This window comes from Salvia splendens, unplaced genomic scaffold, assembly GCF_004379255.2.
Source record: "Salvia splendens isolate huo1 unplaced genomic scaffold, SspV2 ctg794, whole genome shotgun sequence".
Lineage (NCBI taxonomy): Eukaryota > Viridiplantae > Streptophyta > Magnoliopsida > Lamiales > Lamiaceae > Salvia > Salvia splendens.
Window position 1 is genome coordinate 1,348 of NW_024599471.1, and position 20,795 is coordinate 22,142.

Consider the following 20,795-nt stretch of genomic DNA (forward strand, 5'->3'; position numbering starts at 1 on the left):
GGTCGAATACTGAGACCGAACTGCTGAATTATTGCCGAGCAGCTTTTGCCGATCTGAGAGTAGAGCTTGATGCCGACCTGAGAGCAGAGTTTGATTGGTTGGCTTTAACCGAGCTGTAGGCTGGGGCCGAACTCTTTGGTTGTGCCGGACTGATACTCTTTAGTCATGCCGAACTGATACTCTTTCTTGGGCTTTAGGCTGATGGGCTTTACTGCTGTTGGGCTTGTTTAGTACGTACTCCATCACTTGCAAAGTACAAATTCCACCGGATTTGTAAGATTGATTTGGCATTCATTAAATTGTGGAAAATATTGATCGTATAATGAAAAAATTCATTGACTAGGTTGAATAAATTTGGTGAGGAGAAAACTTACAAGAGAGAGACTGAAGTTTTGGTGCAAATTTATATTTTCAATGGCGGCGACGAGAGCAAGAATTATAGAGATATGATATATGTATGACTTGTGGAAGAAACTATTAATAAAATCGGAGAGAGAAAATATTGAGGGATAAAAATTTAAAAATTTTATGGTGATATTGCCAACGTAGGGATAAATTTTTTAAAAGTTAATGCAATGGAAACGCAATTTCAACACAGTATCAAAACAACGTCAACGCAATGTCAATACAATGTAAAATTTCAATATTTTCATGTCAACGCAATGTCAACACAGCATCAATAGTTGATATTTTTTGTTGCTATTATTTTATCTATTTTCTAACGGTTCAGATCATAATTTGGAGTTTGTACAATATTTAGAGCTTGCATTTGATCACATTCTTATTGCACGTAACCATAGGCGTCTATAAGTCGCTCAATTAGTATTGCCTAGCAGATCACCTCTCTTGATAAGTGTAACAATGATACTATAGAATTACTTGCCTTCAACAAAATTGAAGAATATTATGGGCTAATGGAGTAAGTAATTTGGAAAAATACGTTGAAATCACGAATTAGAATGCAAATATACAATTGAATCTTATTAACTTTGAAATAACGAATTAGAATGCATGCATCTAATTTTAATCATAAAAATGTGTGAAACAAAATATTAATGCAAATTACAATTGATTGGATTATTATTTTGTTGAACTTCTTCCCCAAATAATGCAACAATTTATTTATTTATCATTTTGGTGAACTTCTTGTCGAAATATCAAAGGAGAAACTTTCATTTATCCAAAATGTTTATATTAAATATCAATATTTGAAATGAAAGTTCTCGCCGCCGTATGAAATGGAGGACGAAAAGCTGGCCGCGTACTACGACGACCTGACTCGCAGAGGTGGCGGCGCCGCCCGATTCAAGCAGGGCCTCGGCTTCTCTTCCAACAATTCGTCCCAAAACGACGACGTTCCGTCCAGGGGCTCCGCTCTCCCCGCTGCTTCATCATTTCTCAGCAGCTTCGTCAAAGAATCCAGCCCTTCGAAAACTTCCGGCTTCGAAAAGCAAGCGCAGCTTCAATCAATCCAAAACAAGCTCAGTAAAAAACCTAATAAGCCTCGGAGCCCAAGCCCTAGCCGAGACAGAATTAGGGCTAAACAATCTAATCGGCGTAGCAGGAGCCGGAGCCCTAGCCGAGATAGAATTAGGGATAGGAATTCGGAGCGGCGGAGCCCTAGCCGGACGCGGTCGAGGCGGAGGAGCAGGAGCAGGAGCCGCGAGGATGGATCGAGGCGTCGGTCTAGGAGTAGGAGTAGAGAGAGGAATAGAGAGAGAAGTAGGAGGCATGAATCACCGGAAGAGCGGAGGTTGGATAAAGGGAAGAAGCGGGAGGTGGCGCGTGCTGGTGCTAGGACTGATTTTGCTAAATTGATTGGGGGTTATGATAATATGGTAACTTCCTGTTGGAATATATGGCTCTTGCACTCTTGTTCTTTGGATAAATTTCAAGAAATTTGGTTGAATGCTGTGTCAATCTGCATTCAGTTGTTATTTTTTAAATTGTTTCTCCGAGTTCTGATTTTGCATCTAGAGATGGATATCTAAGTAATTGCACTAAAATTTACTGTATATACTAATTTTCTGTTGTTTCTTTGTGGATTCTATTGATTGTACTGTTCTTCATTGAAATAGACACCAGCTGAAAGAGTCAAAGCCAAGATGAAGCTTCAGCTTTCAAAAACTGGTAAATTATCCTCGTTGAAATCTTTAGTGTTTTTCTTTGGCTCCTGTGTATGCTTTTGCTGGCTGCTACTTAGACAGATTTGCTTTTGATAATATAGACTGATACCTACTCTGTTTCCCAGTCATGCAAAAGCTTAGTTTTGTAAGCCTGCAGCAGCCCCTGTCTAAATGTATATGATACATCACAGTATCTTTTGAATAGGTTTTCTGTTTTCTAGCAAAACATAGTAACTTTACGGATGATATCATAGATTAGTGAGGCCTATGAAGACATGATTAAACATCAAAGTAGAAGTGGTTAATGTTTATTGCGTTCGGTTTCGAATGTTCTCATAGTTTCAGTAGTCCAAAACTTTTTTGTTGTGGAAGTAGAATTTTTTCCATGTTTCAACAGTAACATTATAATCTCCGCAGCTGAAAATGATGAATCGATTGGCAAAGGCTCTGGATGGGAGCGTTTTGAGTTCGACAAGGATGCCCCTCTCGATGATGAGGAGGAGATAGAAGGTAAATTGCTCTACTTATCCTCTCTGTAATTGGCCTGACCCTGATAATTGTGATGTTACTGCCCTCTTTATTCTTGCATAAGTGTTTTGCGTTCCGTCCCAAGATAAGCGAAACACTTCTTTTGGGCACTGGATTTAAGGAATTGGTATTTAAATAAGTAGAGAGAGTAAAGTGTGAGAGGGAAAAGTAGAGGAATGAAGAGAGAATAAAGTATGTGGGGAATAAAGTAAGAGTTGATTTTTTGCCAAAAATGGAAATGACTCGCTTATAGTGGGACATCCCAAAAAGGAATACGACTCACTTATCTTGGGACGGATTTGAAAATGAGGTTTTGAAATTGTGAAAGAGTGTAAATTAGATCATGTAAGAAATGAGGCGTGCTATCGATTTTGTAGCTCTAAGTGTGTGATACTAGTTTCTACAATAACAGGGAGCTTCGGCTACCCACACAACCCACTCTTTATATTATTGATAACAATAATGCCCATCAAATATTGGCAGCTGCGGATGATGATGATGCGTTGGTCAAGAAAATGGGACAGAGCTTTCGTTTCTCTGCAGTGTCGGTAATGAAAGTCTCATTCATTGCTCTACTACTTTTATGTCTTCAGAATTCTAGTAATTTATATTTGCTGTTTCATTTTTTTAGGCGAGGAAAGAGGAAGAGATGAAGGCTCTTCACGATGATGCAATCTTTGGAGTCTCTTCGCACCCACTACCTCCTGCAGAGACGGACGACGAGGCACAAGGCGCGAACCATGGAGATGAAAACGTTGAAACTGCTCCTGCGCCAAGTCTTCTAAGTAACCAGGTGAACCCAATGCACAATTGCACATTACGAGGAGAAGAATCCAATGCCATCTATTCAGCTCACGGTGATAAAACTTCTGTCTCTGCAGGTTTTAACCAGGCAGAAAGGATCTTGGCGTGATCGTGTTTGTAAACGATGAAGTCTTGGAACATTTTTGTGAGGTACAATATTTACAAACAGTATTTAATGGTTTTATGTGATGTATAATAGAGGAAACGATCGAAGAATTAGTGCCATTAGAAAATTTTAAGCAGTTTGTAACATGGAACTAGAGCTATAATACATGTCTGAATTTGGATGATTTTGAGAGTGTTTGTCACTTATTTCTTCTCTAAGAATCCCAGATATTACACCTACTTTTTTTATTTATGAATTCAAAATTTCAAGCATATATCGTCTAAGACTTTATTTCTGCAGTTAAAGCTTCATTCAAAACTCATTGTCTTTTTTACAACTTACAATTTACACACCATACTCATGTTTATTGGCTAACGTATAATCAACCGAGTTTTGGTTCGGTTATGTGAAATGTTTACAACTGAGATGTCAATATTCAAGTAAGAAGGTAGATCTTTCTTCACATACAAAATATAAGAATTACTACAAGTTTTAGACAATTCTTATAAAAATAATACACATGGTTGCTAACATACAATACAATGATTACAATACCTAATAACCTATTCTTGTACATCCATAAATAGAGAAAGAGATCAATAATCTATAGTATAATATAATGATATTGAATTCAACCTGGTTCCATTCAAGAATATGTTAAATCTGTTGTCATGTTGATCTCTCAAAACCACCTCCAACCTGCATGTGAAGCCACTCCGCTTGTGATCCTCTTGCATACACTCCCGGTGTTTGTGGCCCGTATATCATCCCGTTGGCATCAAATGCAGGTCCTGCTAGCTGCATAACTCAGAAAATTTGAAAGATGTAGCATTAAGCAAGTATTCAACTGAGAAAAAGTTAGGTAATCATGCTTGAATACTAATTTTTCATCGAGACAAAAGAAACAAGTTCAATAACATGACAGCGGGTGTAAAGATCAGTCATATATGAAGTAAAAATATGCTTTTCACCGTTGATATCTGCAGGCATAGCACCATAAAACAGAGAGAGGACCCCATATCCATCTAAACCAAGATAATGTATTTTACTTTCTATAGATTTTGGAAGAACTTTTAGGACAGCAACGCACAAAGTTCGTCGCCTCTTTGCCTATGTTTACAGAAGCCGATGTAAACGAGTTCCATACAAAGAAAGGTTCACCAAGATACCTTTTAGTTGTGAAGCTTAAAACTTCTGATAACAAAATGTTACCATTATAAGATGTCAAATTGGCCTCATTATCTAACTTGTTATCTCAGAAAAATAAAAACTGGCAGTAAATTGTATCCTAACTTTAAGACAAACTGAATGCCATAAGTTAACTATAGATGCTTTGGACATACATCTTTGGAAGAAAAACCTTCTATTGTGGGACTTAGCCTTGAGTTAACTGCTTCAAGCTTCATCGACAGAAACTGGAGTAGACAAAGCACAATGTTAGAGCAGGGGAGATCTAAGTAAACAATATGGCAATAGAAGACGAGCTACCTCAACTTGACGTTGTAGGGACTGGATGTAATTAATTATTTCATCAAGAACAAGAGCTTTTCCAATAACCTGAAGAAACATATATATTTGATTAGCCATTGCTTCTGTAATTAACTTTTACACAAAACCAGCAAAAATACTCTCCTGTTTACTTTGCTAGTTATGTCAAGAAAAGAATTTTTACATGGAATTTACATGTGTTTATTTTGCAAGTTACAATTTTTTATGGGCCCTCGAAACAACTTCAGCCCCAAGCTTTATTCATGTAATAATAAAACTGCAAATCAAACAACCTATCAAAAACTTATATATACCCCAAAAGTAGTTATAAAACCTAACCCTATCTTGCCTTGTCATATCTATTATCCAAAGTAAATTAGGATTATATTCAACATACAGTAGATATGAACCTCAACAGCATCAGATTTTACTATAAGAGTTACAAAGTTATTAAACGGGAAGAGGGGAAGAAGCCAAGGCACCTTATTACATCCCGGTACCAAATCTTGCAGGATTTTCATCCTCTCACTGATCTTTTCCCTCCGAGCCTGCGATAAATGAGAGCAATCAGAGATGAAATATATAAAGAACATGTTTTCAGATCTCAAATAAGGCTAGCAAGAACAGACTCTTTCAGCTAAACTGTGGCTATCAGTAGCTTGACCCCTTCTGGCTCTAACATGGATGTAGTCTTTAGGCGGCTCGGGTTTACTTTTCTCCTCAGCCGGCTTGCTGCTGCTCCCCGAATGTGTTTCTGCTTCCGTTTTCAACTGATCCTCGGATTCAGATACCTTCACTCGTTTCACGTTCGAATCACTCTGTCACAGAGAAGATGGAGTAAGTTCTGGTGATCATTTTCTTCAATTCAAACGAATAAAATCGACACAAACGCAAATCACCAATTAACTGTACAAAATGAAGAAATTTCCTCCAATTTCGCCCAATTTTCTAATGCATTCTTACTGAAACACAGAAAAATGAAATCTTTACAGCAAAAATAACATTTAGCAATGCCTTAATTAGAAAAAGCAGCTCAATTAATAGTGTGAAATGAATGCAAGAAACAAGAAATAAAACACACAGAGATACTTAATACTCGAAACTCTCTCTCTCTCTAGAACAGCCATTGATTGTGAAGCAAGGTATACCACGTCTTGATTAGCACTGCTGGTGGAGACAATTTTGGAAGAATCGTCGTCAAAAGAGCTCCCAACATCCCTCCTCCTCTTGACGCCGCCGTTCCCGCTCCCGCTCTGCTCCGTCACCGTGGATTCCTCATCTCCTCCTCCCAAATTCCCCATCCTGAGCCCTAGCCCGCCGCTGCCGGAAAACGACAGCAGCCCCGCCAAACTGTACGAATTGGGGTTCGCGGCGGCGGTAAACGACGCCTCATTCACCAACGGCGGGTCCATTCCTCAATTCCGTGTCTAATTTTGTGCAATTGAATTTCCCCTTTTTAGCGGTTGGGGTGTGATGGAGTGTGTGGATGAATGTGGAAAGTGTGAATGAAGTTAGGGCGTGGAGGGATGGGGTTAATATAAAGGAGTGAGAGAGAGTAATGGTTACGGAGAGTGAAATTGTAGTGATGATGAAAGTAAGAGAGAGAGAGAGTGTGTGTGATGTGAGGCTGAGGAAGGAGATATCCATTCCTGCGCCTCGTGCGCATGTTAGCATTCACCCTGTCGTTTTCGTTGATGCTTTTTTCTTTCACCACTTTGTAACTCATTTTGGGGACCATCTAAAAAAAATAGCCTAGTCATAGTGTACTCATAAACTCCTCATGTCACATTATCAGTATTAAAACTCCTATCATCATATCATCAGGACAAGCAGCTGGACAAGCAATAGCCCAGTCACAATAAACAAAATTATTAAAAACAAATAATAACAATCACACAAAATACGGAATTAAATTTACGACACATATACGGAAAAATTCAATAATAATATTAAAATTTTAAAAAGTACATCAATTAAAAAAAGTACATTAACACAAAAAAATTACATTAATTTAAAAAACTCTTACTCCACGCAGGAGCCCCCCGCCTCCGCCTCACGCCTCGCCGTCGTCGCCGTTGTCGTCGCCATCCGGGACCCCCAAATCTGCGGCATCTGAGCCCGCGTCTGAGCCCCCCCCCACCTGTGCCGCGGCGGCAGTCAAATCGGCTCGCATACTCACAAGCAGTGCGTGAAAAAACTCTTCTCCTCGGGGTCAGTGGCATTCTTCCAGTCAGATATGACCTTGTACATCTAAGCCCGCGTTTGTTGACGCGCCAAGAAGACGAGGTCGGCTGTCGGGCTGCCAACAGTGGGGGATGACGACTGGACCTCCTCGGACCTCTAGCGAGCCCGTTGTGCCCGCCTTTGACCAACCGGGCGAGTGAGGCGAGTAAACACGGGAGAGGACGGGGTCTCCTGAGCATCTTCGGGGAGGTCGTGTGAACCGCCGCTGCTGCCGCCGGCGTAATCACCGGTATATTTAAGGCGCTGCTTCTTCGGCCAGCCAGCATCGACTCCTGCCAGAAACTTCTCGGAGTCCATTAGCACCAGGTAGCAGTTCCAGAAGGTGAACTCCTTGTAAAGCCCGGGCACGGGGAACTCTTTCTCCGCCATCCTCCTGCAGTCCTCGTCAGTTTGGCCACTGGACTACATTCGGAGGGCGTTGGTGTAGAAGCCCGAAAATCGGAAGACCCCTTGTCGGATTCGGTCCCACCCCTTCCGGCACTCCTCCTCGCTGCGTGGCCTCCCCTCCGGGCAAAATGCCTGGTAGGCTGTTGATATCTTAGCCCACAAGTTGACGATCCTCTGATTGTTCGAGGCAGGGGGATCATCACAAACACTCACCCACGCCTTGGACAGCGCGACGTTCTCCGTGTCCGTCCACTTTCTCCGTGCCGAGCTGTCGTCACCAGCTGGCTGCGACGACTCGCCGACCACCCTCTTCCCCTTCTTCTTGGGCGCGCCCCGACCCCGCCCTACTCCACCGTTTGAACGGGAGTGCCCGCATCCCCGAGATCTAGTCCCAACTCCTCTAAGGAGAAGGTCTTAAACTCAGTGAACTGCGTCTCCGCTAGGGTCGATGTGTGCGAAGCAGCAGTAGCAAAATCAAGACTGGGGCGATAGACGTTGTCTCCCCCCCCCGGCGTCCCCTGCATCCCCGGGTACCCTGGCGTCATCTGCATCCCAGGTGTCCACCCCGGCATCATCGGCATAAGGGGTTGCATCCCCGGTCCCCCCTGCCCGCCCAGAACTGTCGGCCCGCCCTGCATCGCCGGACCCCCCGGCATCCCCTGCCATCCCGGCATACCACCCCCGGATGCCACCCCGGGCATCATCTGCTGCCAAGGGTAGTAGTACCCGGGCATCGGACCCCATCCACCTCCTGCGGGTACCGTCGGAGTTTGAGACCCGCTCGTCTCTGGAGTAGGCTCGTTGTTGTGCTCCATTTCGCGTTGTTGCTCTTGTACAGAAATTAAGATAGAGAGAGTACTCGTTAAAACAAGTAGTGCAAATGAAAATGAAGTCCAAATCGCGTATATATAGTGTTTTGAAAATTAAAAAAAATCTCGCTCGCCGATCTGGAGCCTGCAATGGCGGCCAGGAGATCGGCGAGCGCATCACCGAGCGCTCGGGAATCGGCGTGCGCTCGCAGTTTTTCTCGCCGGCTGCAATGGTTCGGCGAGCGGACCAGCGAGCGCCAAGAATCGACTAGCCGGTGCGCTCGCCGCTATTCGAGATGCTCTAAGGTTCAATGCTTCAATCTAACTCTCACTTCATGTGGTTAAATTCAAAACGTAGTGTGACTTGGTATATGTTTGTATTTATTAAGGTTGTATTTGGTAGGTAAGTTTTGGCTAAAATTGACTTATTAACCTTAATTTAATGATATCATCTTAGTGTTTGGAAGGATATATTAGGAAGAAGCAGTTCTGCGTTTAATAGTTACTACTTCATTCGTCCCCCAATAATTGTTCACTTTGGTTCTGATACGAGTTTCAAGAAATGTAAAGAAAATTAGGTTGAAAAAGTTAGTAGAAAATAGATCCCACTTTTATATATTAGTTTTATAATAAATTGTGAGTGAAATGAGTTAGTGAAATGTGGATATATTTACCATTTATAGTAAAATGTCAAAAGTGAACAATTAATGAGGAATGGCCGAAAATGTCAAAAGTGAATAATTAATGAGGGACAAAAGGAGTATTATATAATCCATGTCTATTAGAGTGTCCACAATGGGGGAGCCGCGGCCCGCGGCTCGGTGCGCGACCCCCCATTGCAGAGAGCCGAGAGCCGAGGGTGAGCCGCGGCCCTCCACTGCAGCGGGCCGCGGGAATTTTTTTTTTAATTTTCGAAAATTATTTTATAAAACACTACACTTCCATTCCATTTTTCCAACTCCATTTTCCTCCAATCTTTCCTTCCAATTTCAATTCAACCTTGGAACTATGGATTCCGACGATGAACAATTCCAACAAGCGGTAGATCTGGAGTTCCAAAACCTTGTTGCAGCGTGCAACGTGAAGCCGACGAGGCGGAAGATGCGGCGGAGGCGGCGGCTGAGGCGGCGGAGGCGGTGGCAGTCCCTCGGCCATTTCATCATCGGCGATTTTTCTACCGTGATCATGCCGGGGCTGACCGCCGGTTGATGGAAGACTACTTCAACGAGAACGCCCGTTATCAGGCAGAAATTTTCTGTCGGCGATTCAGAATGTCGCAACGTCTCTTCGTCCATATAGCGACGTGTTTGGCGCAGCGGTTCAGGTGCTTCAACTTGCGATATGATGCCACCGGCCGACACGGCTTGTCGACATACCAGAAGTGTACGATGGCAATTAGACAGCTTGCATATGCCGGGCCCGCTGACATGTTCGACGAATACCTACAGATGGGCGAAACGACTGCCCTACAGACGTTGAGGCAGTTTTGCAGGGGCATTAAGGATATCTTCAAAGGGGAGTATCTACGGAAGCCATCGGCTCATGATTGCCAACGTCTGATGGATATGCACGAGACTATACATCATTTTCCAGGGATGTTGGGGAGCATCGATTGCATGCACTGGGAGTGGAGGAACTGCCCGGTGGCTTGGAAGGGGCAATTCACTTCTGGTTTCAAAGGCCGACATCCCACGATGATTCTTGAAGCAATTGCTGATTACCGCTTGCGAATCTGGCACGCGTATTTTGGGGTCGCTGGATCGAACAACGACATCAACGTTCTACGATCGTCCCACCTGTTCAATGACGAGAGTCGGGGTGAGGGTCTGCAAGTTAGATTCATGGCCAACGACACTCAGTACAACATGGCGTACTATTTGGCCGATGGGATATACCCTCGCTGGCCCGTGTTTGTGAAGACGATCCGACAACCCGTTGGGCCGAAGCAAACCTACTTCGCGAAAAAATAAGAGGGTGCTAGGAAGGATGTTGAGCGAGCTTATGGTGTACTCCAAACGCGATGGGAAATTATACGGTGCCCGGCTCGACAATGGCACGAAAATGATGTCGCAGACATCATGACTGCATGTATCATATTGCACAATATGATAATAGATGACGAATGATTTGCTGCAGAGAGATGGACACCGGAAGATGGTGCTAGTTCGAGCTCGGGTACTGCCATGGAACCCCTGCAGATGGGTGTACCACGTAGTAATGAATACTTGATCCAACGGTACACCGATATGCGGAGCCAAATATCGCATTCATCACTGCAGGCTGATATGGTTGAAGAGGTCTGGAACCGTAGAAGGAGCGCCGCAGAGTGATTTGGGTTTTGGGTTTCCGGGTTGTTGTTTTTAAACTAGGTTACTTTCGTTGTATAATTTTCCTACTTTAATATAATACAACGAAATTATTGTTACATTTTTTTTAGGTTGTGAATTTTTTTTGTTTACCATCCAAATTATTTTATTTTAATTAAATTTATAAATATCATAAATTTAAAGACTAATAAAATTTATTAGACATAAATTAAAAAATATTATTAAAAAAGTAAACAAATTAATTTTGTTTTTTGGAGAGGGCCACATTTCGTGGCCCTATTATTTTTATTCATTTTACCATTGTAAAGGCCACAAGAGAGCCACAAATGGTGGCCGGGCCACATTTGATGGCCTTCAAGGGCCACCATTGTGGACACTCTTATAGCCAATTTTCAATATGACACGCAAATTAGCCACAAGTCTAATTTTGTGTCAAGGGTTGGAACTCTCGCGGGAAGGCATCAGAAGATGGGAGAACAAGGAGGATTGGTGACATGTGCCTGTTGTGTGTCTATCGATTATGTCCAAGGAGTTAGAATGATGGCGAGGAGGCGTTGAAAATCTATGTAATTTAATTTTTATCATTTGCTTTTAGCTCGCTAGACTAGTCTAAACCCCGAACGTTAATGGTTGAAGTTGAAATTTTCTGACCTCACAAATCTATAATCATAGTAGTTCGTAATTCGAGTAGAACATACCTAAAATTTGATGGATTAATCCAATTGACATCTCTAAATATAAACAATAGATGAATCAAATAAATATGTCTGTGTTTTGCCTCTATGCCCCGGACCAAACATTAGATAAACCAAAGATAAATCATAGGAGTACTCATAAGTAATCTCTAAATAAAATAGAGAAATTTTTTTTATTATAGCAATATTACGGATTCGATTCCCACATCGGTTGCGAGAACAACTGGTGTGAGATAATAGACTAAATGAACTCTCTTTCCTAACGGGCTAGTCTTTTGGAATGCGTTCTCTTGTTTAGTCTGTATCAATTGGTGCTTTCATTGAGAGCCCAAATGACTCGAAGTGGTGGCCGGGCAACGAACTCGTGGTGGCCGGGCAACGAACTCGCGGTGACCAACAAGTACGTTTGGGGCCGACTCGGAGTGGTAACCCACGGACCGGTGGCCCGGGCAAAGAATCTGTCGTGACCAACGTGGCCATGACCAACGAGAACTCGGAGTGATGGCCTGACAAAGAACCAGCTGTTACCAACGACGACGTTGACCCTTAAAGGAGGGTCGAATATTACGGACTCAATTCTCACATCAGTTGTGAGAACATGTGTGATATATAGACTAAATGAGCGCTCTCTCCTAACTGACCAATCTTTTGGGATAAATTCTCTTATTTGATCTGGTATCAAGCAACTTCTTCATTTAGATTTGCTATCACAGTGGAAATGTGAAGTAATGCCTGCAGAAGTATTCGGATCAATATTATAGTACTCCTATATTATTATTAGTGTTACTATTATTTTTGTACATAAAAGATAGTAAAAGAAGTATTACCATATGATTGAAAATTCGTGTATTTTAAATAAAAGTAATACATTCTTGTTGTGATTAAGACGAAGCCACGTGTTTTGTTTGGTTTATTAAACGAAAATTAATTAATGAACTTTAATATTCAATAATCAAAATAGTTCCTTTTTTCCTCACTATGCCTAACGCAGTATATATTTTTCATCAAACATTACTAGTGATGAGATAAAGTCGGCGTTCAATCATACCCAATTTGGTAGTTCGTTTAATAAAGGGATCTTACTTTACAAAGCCAAAATTCCAATCAAACGTACACTAATTTCTTTTGCACGAAATTAATAATTAATTCATCGAATATAAACTTACTAATTAAACCTGCAAAATCTAACAGTTGTGAGCATTTATTCCAATATTCTATGTGTCGAAAATGGAGAAGATGGTTAAATATTTTTTTCATTTTGGCTCAAATCAAAATATTCTTTTAAGAATACCATTGGTTATAGACTCTTAGGTAGTATACTCCATAGCACTCCCTCCGTCCCATAAAGATTGTCCCAATTTTTCCATTTCAGTTCGTCCCATAAAATTTGTCCCATTTCACTTTTTACCATTTTTGGTAGTGGACCTCATATTCCACTAACTCATTTATACTCACATTTTATTATAAAACTAATGTATAAAAGTAGCACTCGCATCCCACTAACTTTTTCAACTCACTTTTCATTACCTTTCTTAAAACCCGTACCCGGTCAAAGTGAGACAATCTTTATGGAACGGAGGAGTACTATATGTTAGGTCCATAAGATAAACGTGCAAGTTCTCTTTCGAAGTACTTTCATCATAAGTATAAGTATTCATAATCCTAAAAATTAGTATATCAAAAATGGATTGTATATTTTATTCTTTCAAATTAAACATGAGAAGTTGAAAAGCAAGTTTGACAAATTTTACATTAAATTGTGAAATTATATATTTTTTGGGAATGAAGGTAATAGTTTAATAGGTAATTTGTTGGTAAAGAACTAAATTGATTTTGTATATCAGCCTTAGATTTTATCTATTTGTTTTGATTTTGCAACCAAACTATTAACTTATTTTGATTGTAACAAAATAGTAAGATTTTCAATGCTAAAAAAACTTACTGATTGACTTGAGTAACACTATCGGACATCAACTAAAATAATGTCACGTTTTAAACAGCGAATCAACATCACATTATACTAAATTAAGTTATTTCATGTCTCGATTTAGAGTTTTTACACTAAATGAGTCATATATGTATTGGTTACCCTACCAAACACACCCTTAATATACTAGAATTTAGAGAGAGAAAAAAGCAATGGGAAAAACTAGAAAGTAAGGTATGAGATAACATCACATACTAAGTTGACACGTCTAGAGTTTTTGGTGTAGACACTATACAATGAGTGATGTCTACATGAGAGTGACCAACACCTTATTTTTAGGTTTTATGCTTTGTTGGGCATTAGGCACATGTCCTAAAGGCAATGGTTTGGTATTGGGGTTTTGTGACTATTCTTTTTCTCATTTAACTATTTGTCCATTACATCCAAATATGGATACATTGGAATAGGGATGTGCCCACAAAAGTATTTTATTGTTGCATCAAAATAGCTAGTGAGGGAATATGAAATGTGGAAGACAGACCTTAGAAGAAAGATTGATGGAAAGTTGAGAAATGTCAAGGTTTCATTGGTAGTTTCTAAAAATCCAATCATGGTTAATGTGCCTTCTCATTTTGTTTCCCTATTTCCCTATGTATTTTTCTTCACTTTCAAGTGGTGTTGAATTCATTACAATTCCCTCTTGTTCTTTTTTTTATTATTAGAATTTAGACTAACAAATTATTACAAATACCTTGTGGGGCTTAAGTATGCAATTTTCTTATAAATGGCTAAATCCAGGATTCAAATTTCAATACTATTTTCCAAATTAAAAATAACAAAAACTTCGAATAAATCCATGATTCAAATTTCAATACTATTTTCCAAATTAAAAATAACAAAAACTTCGAATATAATAAGAGGAAAGTGAATGAGCTCATATGTAGTATTCCTTCCGTCTCCCATTAGGAGTTTCATTTAAGCCCAATACAAATTTTAAGAAATGTGAAAAAGTTGATAAAAAAAGATATTTCTGAGCGTCTCATTTTTATATATTAATTTTATAATAAAATAGAAGGTGAAATCTATCATCATTTATAGAAAGAGCGAATCGAAATTCTTAGTGGGAGATGAGCTAAAATAGACAATTGAAATTCTTAGTGGGAGACCAGCTAAAATAGACAATTGAAACTCCTAGAGGGAGGGAGGGGTGTCTAAGTTTCAAACCAATAATTGATTCATGATTTGGTTCTTGAAAATACTACTCTCAAGAAACTTCTCTTATTAATTTGATTAGATTAGTCATTCAAAGCTTTAATGGGTGAAATGCAACATGTCAAAATCATTGAAAATTTGAAAGGGCTTTTCCCCTTTTATGAAGAACACATTATGCACTAACTATTAGTACTACCTTTTTACTATTTGAGTATGGGCATAAATTTCAGCCCATGATTATTGTAAAATGTAATAATTGAAAAACCCAATAACATTTCAAATGGGTTGGCCTGCGTATTCGTTAATAAATGGACTCACATAAAAATATTAGTTAAATTACTAATGGGCCGATTCGTGCTTTAAATAGTAGTATTGTATAAAAACAACAAATAGTAGTACTACTTTTTAAGATAAAACGAAATTTGTAAATTAACAATTTAAATTCCCTGTAACATGTAATATTCCAACATCAATTATGAACAAATTTATTGGAAGTTTTTTTTGAGAACCCACATATTGGAAGTTTGTCAATCTAATTCAAAAGTTTGTCCCATATATGGCTTAAGATGTACAAATAGTGACAAAAAGTGGGTTATTTGCCATCCATCTTTCAAGCCAGGCTGATTTATTATGCGACAAAAATTGTGAATCAGTTTTTATTTCATTATAAGTGGGAAAATTTTTAATATAAAAATTGCAGGAACAGGTCTATTGACTCAAATATATTTATTAATATGAGAATGTATTAAAAGATACCCATTTTATAATTAGAAAATGAAATCAATTTTAACAAAGTTGTTTGCATTGACAACTCACAACTCCATCCCTAAAACGCAGAATCATTTGACAAAATAGGCAAGCAAGATAAAGGCAGCAACTTTTAACACAAAAGCAATTTACTGACACATCCAATCAATTCTTTGTAGTATTTCAATAATTATTGAAACCAATAAATGAAAAATAAAAGGTTGCAGCTTGCAACAATCTACAAAAAGAAGCCACACAACACATGTGATCCATCCCACTTTAACTCACAAATCTCACATTCCCCAACTTCCCAGAAACACACAGTCACACACATGATGCAAAACTCTTTTAGGTATAATATTTGCTGTGAATTGAATGAGGAATACCATCTTCAAATTCTTTAATCAGAAACATTCATAAATGTACAAAATTACAGGGGAGAGAACAAATTTCTTACTAAAAATCTCACCTTTTATCCCCTTCTATGCTAAACTAATCTTAAAAAAACAATCCACCAGAAAAATGCTAGTATTTGTTGTGCTATTTAATAGTCCATGTGTAGATTGGATATCATTTTCATTTACCCCTGTGTACAGCAGTCTTGAAGAGCAAGATGTATAGGTTTTGGTCCATTGAGAAATACATAAATCCACCCACTGAGTGTGTCACAAATGACCCAAAACTGGTCCCTACTATGCAATGCCAAGCAGGTCCATATAACCCATCAAACTCCTGTCAAAAGCAACACATCATGACTACATAATTAATATGGTGGCTTGTGATCTTTGAATAGTACTCCCTATACATGGATATTGCATGTTCTTGTTTTCTTTTTTCACTCTATACATATTTCACCACATATAGGCTAAACTTAGAGGTATCCAATCCAATCATATGAATAATTGAGACAATACAGAAAATTATCAAAGCCCTCATCACAAATCAAGAACACTGATTAAGGGCTAACTATGGAAACTTAGTCACCTTTTTTAGTGTGAAAGCTAGAGTCTTGGAATTTAAGGGTATCCAATCCAATCATAAAAATATTGAGACAGCAAAGAAAATTATCAAAGCCCTCATCACTAATTAAGAACACTGATTAATGGCTAACTATGAATTTAACTTAGTGACTTTTTTTTAGTGTGAAAGCTAGAGTCTTTGAACTTTGGGGTATCCAATTCAATCATATGAATAACTGAGACAGCAAAGAAAATGATCAAAGCCCACATCAATAATCATGAACTCTGATTAAGGGCTAATTGTGAATTTAACTTAGTCACCTTTGTTAGTGTGAAAGCTAGAGTCTTGGAACTTAGGGGTATCCAATCCAATCATATGAATAATTGAGACAGTAAAGAAAATCAAAGCCCTCATCACAAATCAAGAAGACTGATTAAGGGCTAATCACGGATTTAACTTAGTTACCTTTTTCAGTGTGAGAGCTAGAGGCTTGGAAGTGAACATTTCCAAGCTATCGTGCGCCTTTCTTGCACAATTGACGGCGTGAATTTGCATGAACGGCGGCATATCAACGGCCACAACTTTGACGCCGTTGCAAGAGAGGAAATCGGCGAGCTCAGCCTGCGAGGTGCAGAATGATTTTCTTCTACCTCCTCCATTGACGGTTGGAGGGATTGATGAGAGAGAATTTCTGGCCCTCACAACTTCAACTCCTCCTTGAAACCCCTTCATTTTCTCGTCAAAAGATTGCATTTTGGGGTGTTTTTTGGATGACGGCTTGTTTAAATCGCCGGCATCCTTCTCCTCCTTCACCAGCTGGTTTTTGTCCACGATTTTGTCTAAAACGGCGCCGTTTCTGGCGTGGTGGCTGGTGGAATTGGTGAGAGTGATGCATGATGAGTCGTGGGAGACGAGTTTCTTGTTGTTTGTGTAGAGTTGGGAGAAGCGGTGGGAGATGGTTTGGATGGTGGATGAACGGTTGGCTTTCGGTTTCTTGATGTGGGATCCATGAGATTTTGGTCTAACGCCACTTTTGGGATAGGATGAGAAAGAGATGAGAGAAAGATTATCTCATTAACAGGGTATAATCAATCATGTATAATGTGTGTGTGTGTGTGTGTTGTCACTTGTAAGTTGTTACTGTAATGAGAGGGAATATTGTGTGTGTGTGTGCTGGCTCATATCTTGAAGGTGCATGATGGTACTTAATGCATTAGCAGAAGTACTTGGATTTTTCATGTGATAAAACGCATGTATCTGTTTTCTGTTTTGCTAAGGTGTGATTTCAAATTTCAAGCCACCAACCTTAAAAAACCCATTCAATTATTCCTTTTCTTTTAAATGCTTCAACCTTCTGTTCATAGGTGTCCTAGAATTTATACAGCCTTTGTTTCTTAATTTTGGACATATTATTGGAATCTCAGGAATGGGAAAAGATTAAACTGCATCGGATTGGAACATTTTCTCTAGTACAGAGGCGCGAGTATTTCAATAATACTTAGATTATCAAATTTTGGCAAAATTTTGATTTGTTACACTAAAAAAAATCTACCTATAGATTATCACAAAAACTTCCCATTTCCTCCCCACCTTCTCCCTTCTCATGTCTTCTCTATTTGTCCACTGAAAATGACAAGTTTTTACTAAGGATTCTTACATTCTCACTCTCCATCTCATAATACAAACTAGGTAGTCTTGAAATCTCAGTGCCATAGATCATAAAATGACAAACATATGGTTATATTTAAGTTACAGGGGGTAATACATGTGATGCCAGCTCATATTATGTACAAAACAACATATAAATGATTTGAGTCACTGGAAAATTTTCCAAGATTGGTTTGATTTCACAAGATAAGCTCATTCCAATACTCTTAATAGTACAGGCAAAATCAAGCAAGGACAGATTATGCTTCATAAGGGTATTTTCTGCTTTCTATTTAACTATTATGTGTTAAGAGCTTTTAGGTAATACCAGCCGACTTTGAAGTGATGTACAATGGAATAGGTGAGCTGCTACGCTTTTAGTTCCATGGACTAGGGAGCCTGCCATCTCGAAAAACTGAAGTGCCGCCAGATGCTGCAGGAGAAGGGGATGAGGCTATATAACTTGCTCCTGAAACAGAAACTGATGGGGGCCCTTGTGCAGCAGGTGCGAACCGCGAAGGACTACCAGCAACTGCTAGTGTAGTCCTATAGGAGTGGGGCACCTGCGACCGTCAAATCAAGTTAACGGAATACATGACTAAAGCTCTAGGGTTGCAAATTTTAGAGAAGTACAAGGCTTAGATCCATGGCTATTAAGTTTTGGACAAGGTAAGAGCCATAGCTAAGTTTCACAAGTTATCTGGAAAACTTTGTTATCAAATTAGACAGCAAGCTATTCCCAGAGTGGAATTAGACAGCTATTTCTAGATCACAAGAGAAAATGAATAATCGAGTGAAGATTTGAATAAATACCACGTTTGAGAATGGCTTCTTATGTTGGGAGTCAGAAGATGGTGAACAACTGCTTGTACGGACTAAATGACGAGAATGTGGATTATGGTTTGAAACATCATCGGCTTCTCCCCCATCCATTTCACCACAAGGATTTCCGTCTTTACCTATTCTAGGGGTATTTACCCTAATCATTGAACCCGAATCAGTTGTGGTATCCACTTGTAGTGGAAGAGGAGGGCGACTTGGCATTCCCTGTGCACAATTCTGTCTCTTTAAGTGCTCTTCTGCGCTCAGAATCTGTCGACAAAAAAAATACTGCATGATTACAACCTTATAGCAAGATTCACCAATAACAGCAAAAGAAGACATATGTTACCTGTTTGAGTACTTGCACTAGACTATGCTTTTTCTCATTTAATACTACCAACTTCTCCTTAACCTCCCGGCTTCTTTTATCCGCGTCACTTGTAGCATTTTCCACGTTGATTTTCTAAGATGCAGATAGAAAGAATTTACTATTAAGAATATGCAACAATCAACATGAGAATAAATGATAAGAGACAATATTTTGTTTATGATTCATGTTGCTGTGTTCAAAGGCGAAGATTGTTAAGATCAATGTTACTGATCGCAGGGCTCGTCTGATTTCACAGATCAATAAGCAATTATCCTGCATCTCATATCAGCTAGCCTACTAGAACTATACAATATGCTGTTTGGGAAGGAACAAATTTCAAACAGGGAACAAGAAAAAGAGCATAATGCATTGAACTATTTTTTTCTGGCCAAATCGGATTCTTCAGTGCAGTAGCTAAGATAAAGCTCAGATACAAACATATAAGGTCTCAATGTGTCACCAAGGTTCGTCTCTTCACATATTCATTCTTGTATGAACAAAAATTTGACTTCTAAACTATGCAGAGCTGCCCTTTGGCAAGCTGCAGGGCGAAGCTATGAAAGAATCATTGTATATGCAAACCCAACAAATCATTTGAATTCTCATAAGCAAATGCGATCCTTAACTAACATAGAAAATCTCATATAAAACTACGAGCTTATTCTGCTGGCCATCATGGTTAGTGCATCGCCTTATGCCCTTAAATTAGACACTCCTCTTTAATAGTAAGATAAAAGCATGATCACATGAACAAAAAATCAATTGAAAGTAGCAACGACTGCAATCTCTACACATCACACATACACACGCAAAAAATCGCTACCAAAGCCACAATTAGATAAAAGTCAGAAATATACAGAGCATGGAACAATCAACCCCATCAATTTGAAAAATAAAAGTCAGAAATATACAGAGCATAATACCTCGACCGCCTTATTTACTGGAATCTCTGATAAACCGTCGTTTTTGACAGCCTCCGCATCCTCCTTCTCCTTCTCCACCTTCACCGCCAAAACGATATCCTCATCCACCTCCTTTCTATCCTCCCCTGTCTCCTCCTTATCCCCTTCTCCCTTATTCAATTGCCCCTTCACCATCAACTCAGAATTCGAGCAGAGATTATCGACATGATTGATTTCAGTGGTTGTATTACGCGCGGAGCTCGGATTAGGATTGCCACAGCTGGGGTCGGGAGAAGGATTAGGGTTTGAAGTCGTTGCGACATCGGAAGGGGAGGTGCTGAGGCGGGAAAGGGCTCTGGCACGACGGCGGAGGAGGATTTTGAAATCTTTGAGAGAAATTTTAGGGGCGGGGCTCGGCCATCGGCGAGAGACGTCGGTGGCTTTGTGGAGGTTGCCTTTGTACAGTGATATCGCCACCATTTTCTTTCTCTCTTCTTCCTTCCGTTCCTCCCTCTAATTATATAGTAGTAGGAGTACTTATTTTCGTATATATTCAAATTATTTTTTTAAATAATTATAAAATAAAATAGATTTGGAATGTATTAAAAAATATCATATAAGTGATATACTAATATTTAATTAATTTCCATAATTTGAAAACCAAATTTTATTACAATATTCAATAGTTGGAGTA

General features: G+C 39.4%; 4 protein-coding genes across 4 annotated transcripts; 1 reads left to right on the forward strand and 3 right to left on the reverse strand.

The window, feature by feature from the left end:
• Nucleotides 1-1,164: 1,164 nt before the first annotated feature.
• LOC121791373 (serine/arginine repetitive matrix protein 2-like) lies at nt 1,165-3,748 on the forward strand. Its single transcript, XM_042189343.1, has 6 exons — nt 1,165-1,838; nt 2,079-2,130; nt 2,544-2,636; nt 3,138-3,202; nt 3,286-3,447; nt 3,536-3,748. Exons 1-6 carry the CDS (start codon nt 1,239-1,241, stop codon nt 3,584-3,586), a joined length of 1,023 nt encoding a protein of 340 aa, XP_042045277.1. The 5' UTR covers nt 1,165-1,238; the 3' UTR covers nt 3,587-3,748.
• A 338-nt stretch (nt 3,749-4,086) lies between these two features.
• On the reverse strand, nt 4,087-6,599 carry LOC121791375 (transcription factor BHLH089-like). Its single transcript, XM_042189345.1, has 6 exons — nt 6,201-6,599; nt 5,682-5,870; nt 5,535-5,600; nt 5,053-5,121; nt 4,908-4,979; nt 4,087-4,362 (listed from the first exon to the last, which is right to left on the reverse strand). The coding sequence occupies exons 1-6, from the start codon at nt 6,462-6,464 to the stop codon at nt 4,234-4,236; spliced, it is 789 nt and encodes a 262-aa protein (XP_042045279.1). The 5' UTR covers nt 6,465-6,599; the 3' UTR covers nt 4,087-4,233.
• A 9,277-nt stretch (nt 6,600-15,876) lies between these two features.
• LOC121791374 (dynein light chain, cytoplasmic-like) lies at nt 15,877-17,595 on the reverse strand. The gene is made up of 2 exons (XM_042189344.1): nt 16,826-17,595; nt 15,877-16,132 (listed from the first exon to the last, which is right to left on the reverse strand). Exons 1-2 carry the CDS (start codon nt 17,111-17,113, stop codon nt 15,977-15,979), a joined length of 444 nt encoding a protein of 147 aa, XP_042045278.1. The 5' UTR covers nt 17,114-17,595; the 3' UTR covers nt 15,877-15,976.
• Nucleotides 17,596-18,074: 479 nt separating this feature from the next.
• Nucleotides 18,075-20,583, reverse strand: LOC121791372. The gene is made up of 4 exons (XM_042189342.1): nt 20,123-20,583; nt 19,179-19,292; nt 18,821-19,099; nt 18,075-18,570 (listed from the first exon to the last, which is right to left on the reverse strand). The coding sequence occupies exons 1-4, from the start codon at nt 20,579-20,581 to the stop codon at nt 18,385-18,387; spliced, it is 1,038 nt and encodes a 345-aa protein (XP_042045276.1). The 5' UTR covers nt 20,582-20,583; the 3' UTR covers nt 18,075-18,384.
• Nucleotides 20,584-20,795: the final 212 nt, after the last annotated feature.

Coding starts and splice junctions, on each gene's coding strand:
- LOC121791373 (XM_042189343.1), top strand. CDS start 1,239: ATGGAGGACGAAAAGCTGGCCGCGTACTACGACGACCTGACTCGCAGA. Junction 2,637..3,137: donor TGATGAGGAGGAGATAGAAG/GTAAATTGCTCT, acceptor AAATATTGGCAG/CTGCGGATGATGATGATGCG. Junction 3,203..3,285: donor TTCGTTTCTCTGCAGTGTCG/GTAATGAAAGTC, acceptor TCATTTTTTTAG/GCGAGGAAAGAGGAAGAGAT.
- LOC121791375 (XM_042189345.1), bottom strand. CDS start 6,464: ATGGACCCGCCGTTGGTGAATGAGGCGTCGTTTACCGCCGCCGCGAAC. Junction 5,601..5,681: donor GCCACAGTTTAGCTGAAAGA/GTCTGTTCTTGC, acceptor CATTTATCGCAG/GCTCGGAGGGAAAAGATCAG. Junction 5,122..5,534: donor TGGTACCGGGATGTAATAAG/GTGCCTTGGCTT, acceptor ATGTTTCTTCAG/GTTATTGGAAAAGCTCTTGT.
- LOC121791374 (XM_042189344.1), bottom strand. CDS start 17,113: ATGCAATCTTTTGACGAGAAAATGAAGGGGTTTCAAGGAGGAGTTGAA. Junction 16,133..16,825: donor TAGCTCTCACACTGAAAAAG/GTAACTAAGTTA, acceptor TGCTTTTGACAG/GAGTTTGATGGGTTATATGG.
- LOC121791372 (XM_042189342.1), bottom strand. CDS start 20,581: ATGGTGGCGATATCACTGTACAAAGGCAACCTCCACAAAGCCACCGAC. Junction 19,293..20,122: donor CAGTAAATAAGGCGGTCGAG/GTATTATGCTCT, acceptor TCTGCATCTTAG/AAAATCAACGTGGAAAATGC. Junction 19,100..19,178: donor TAGTGCAAGTACTCAAACAG/GTAACATATGTC, acceptor TTTTGTCGACAG/ATTCTGAGCGCAGAAGAGCA.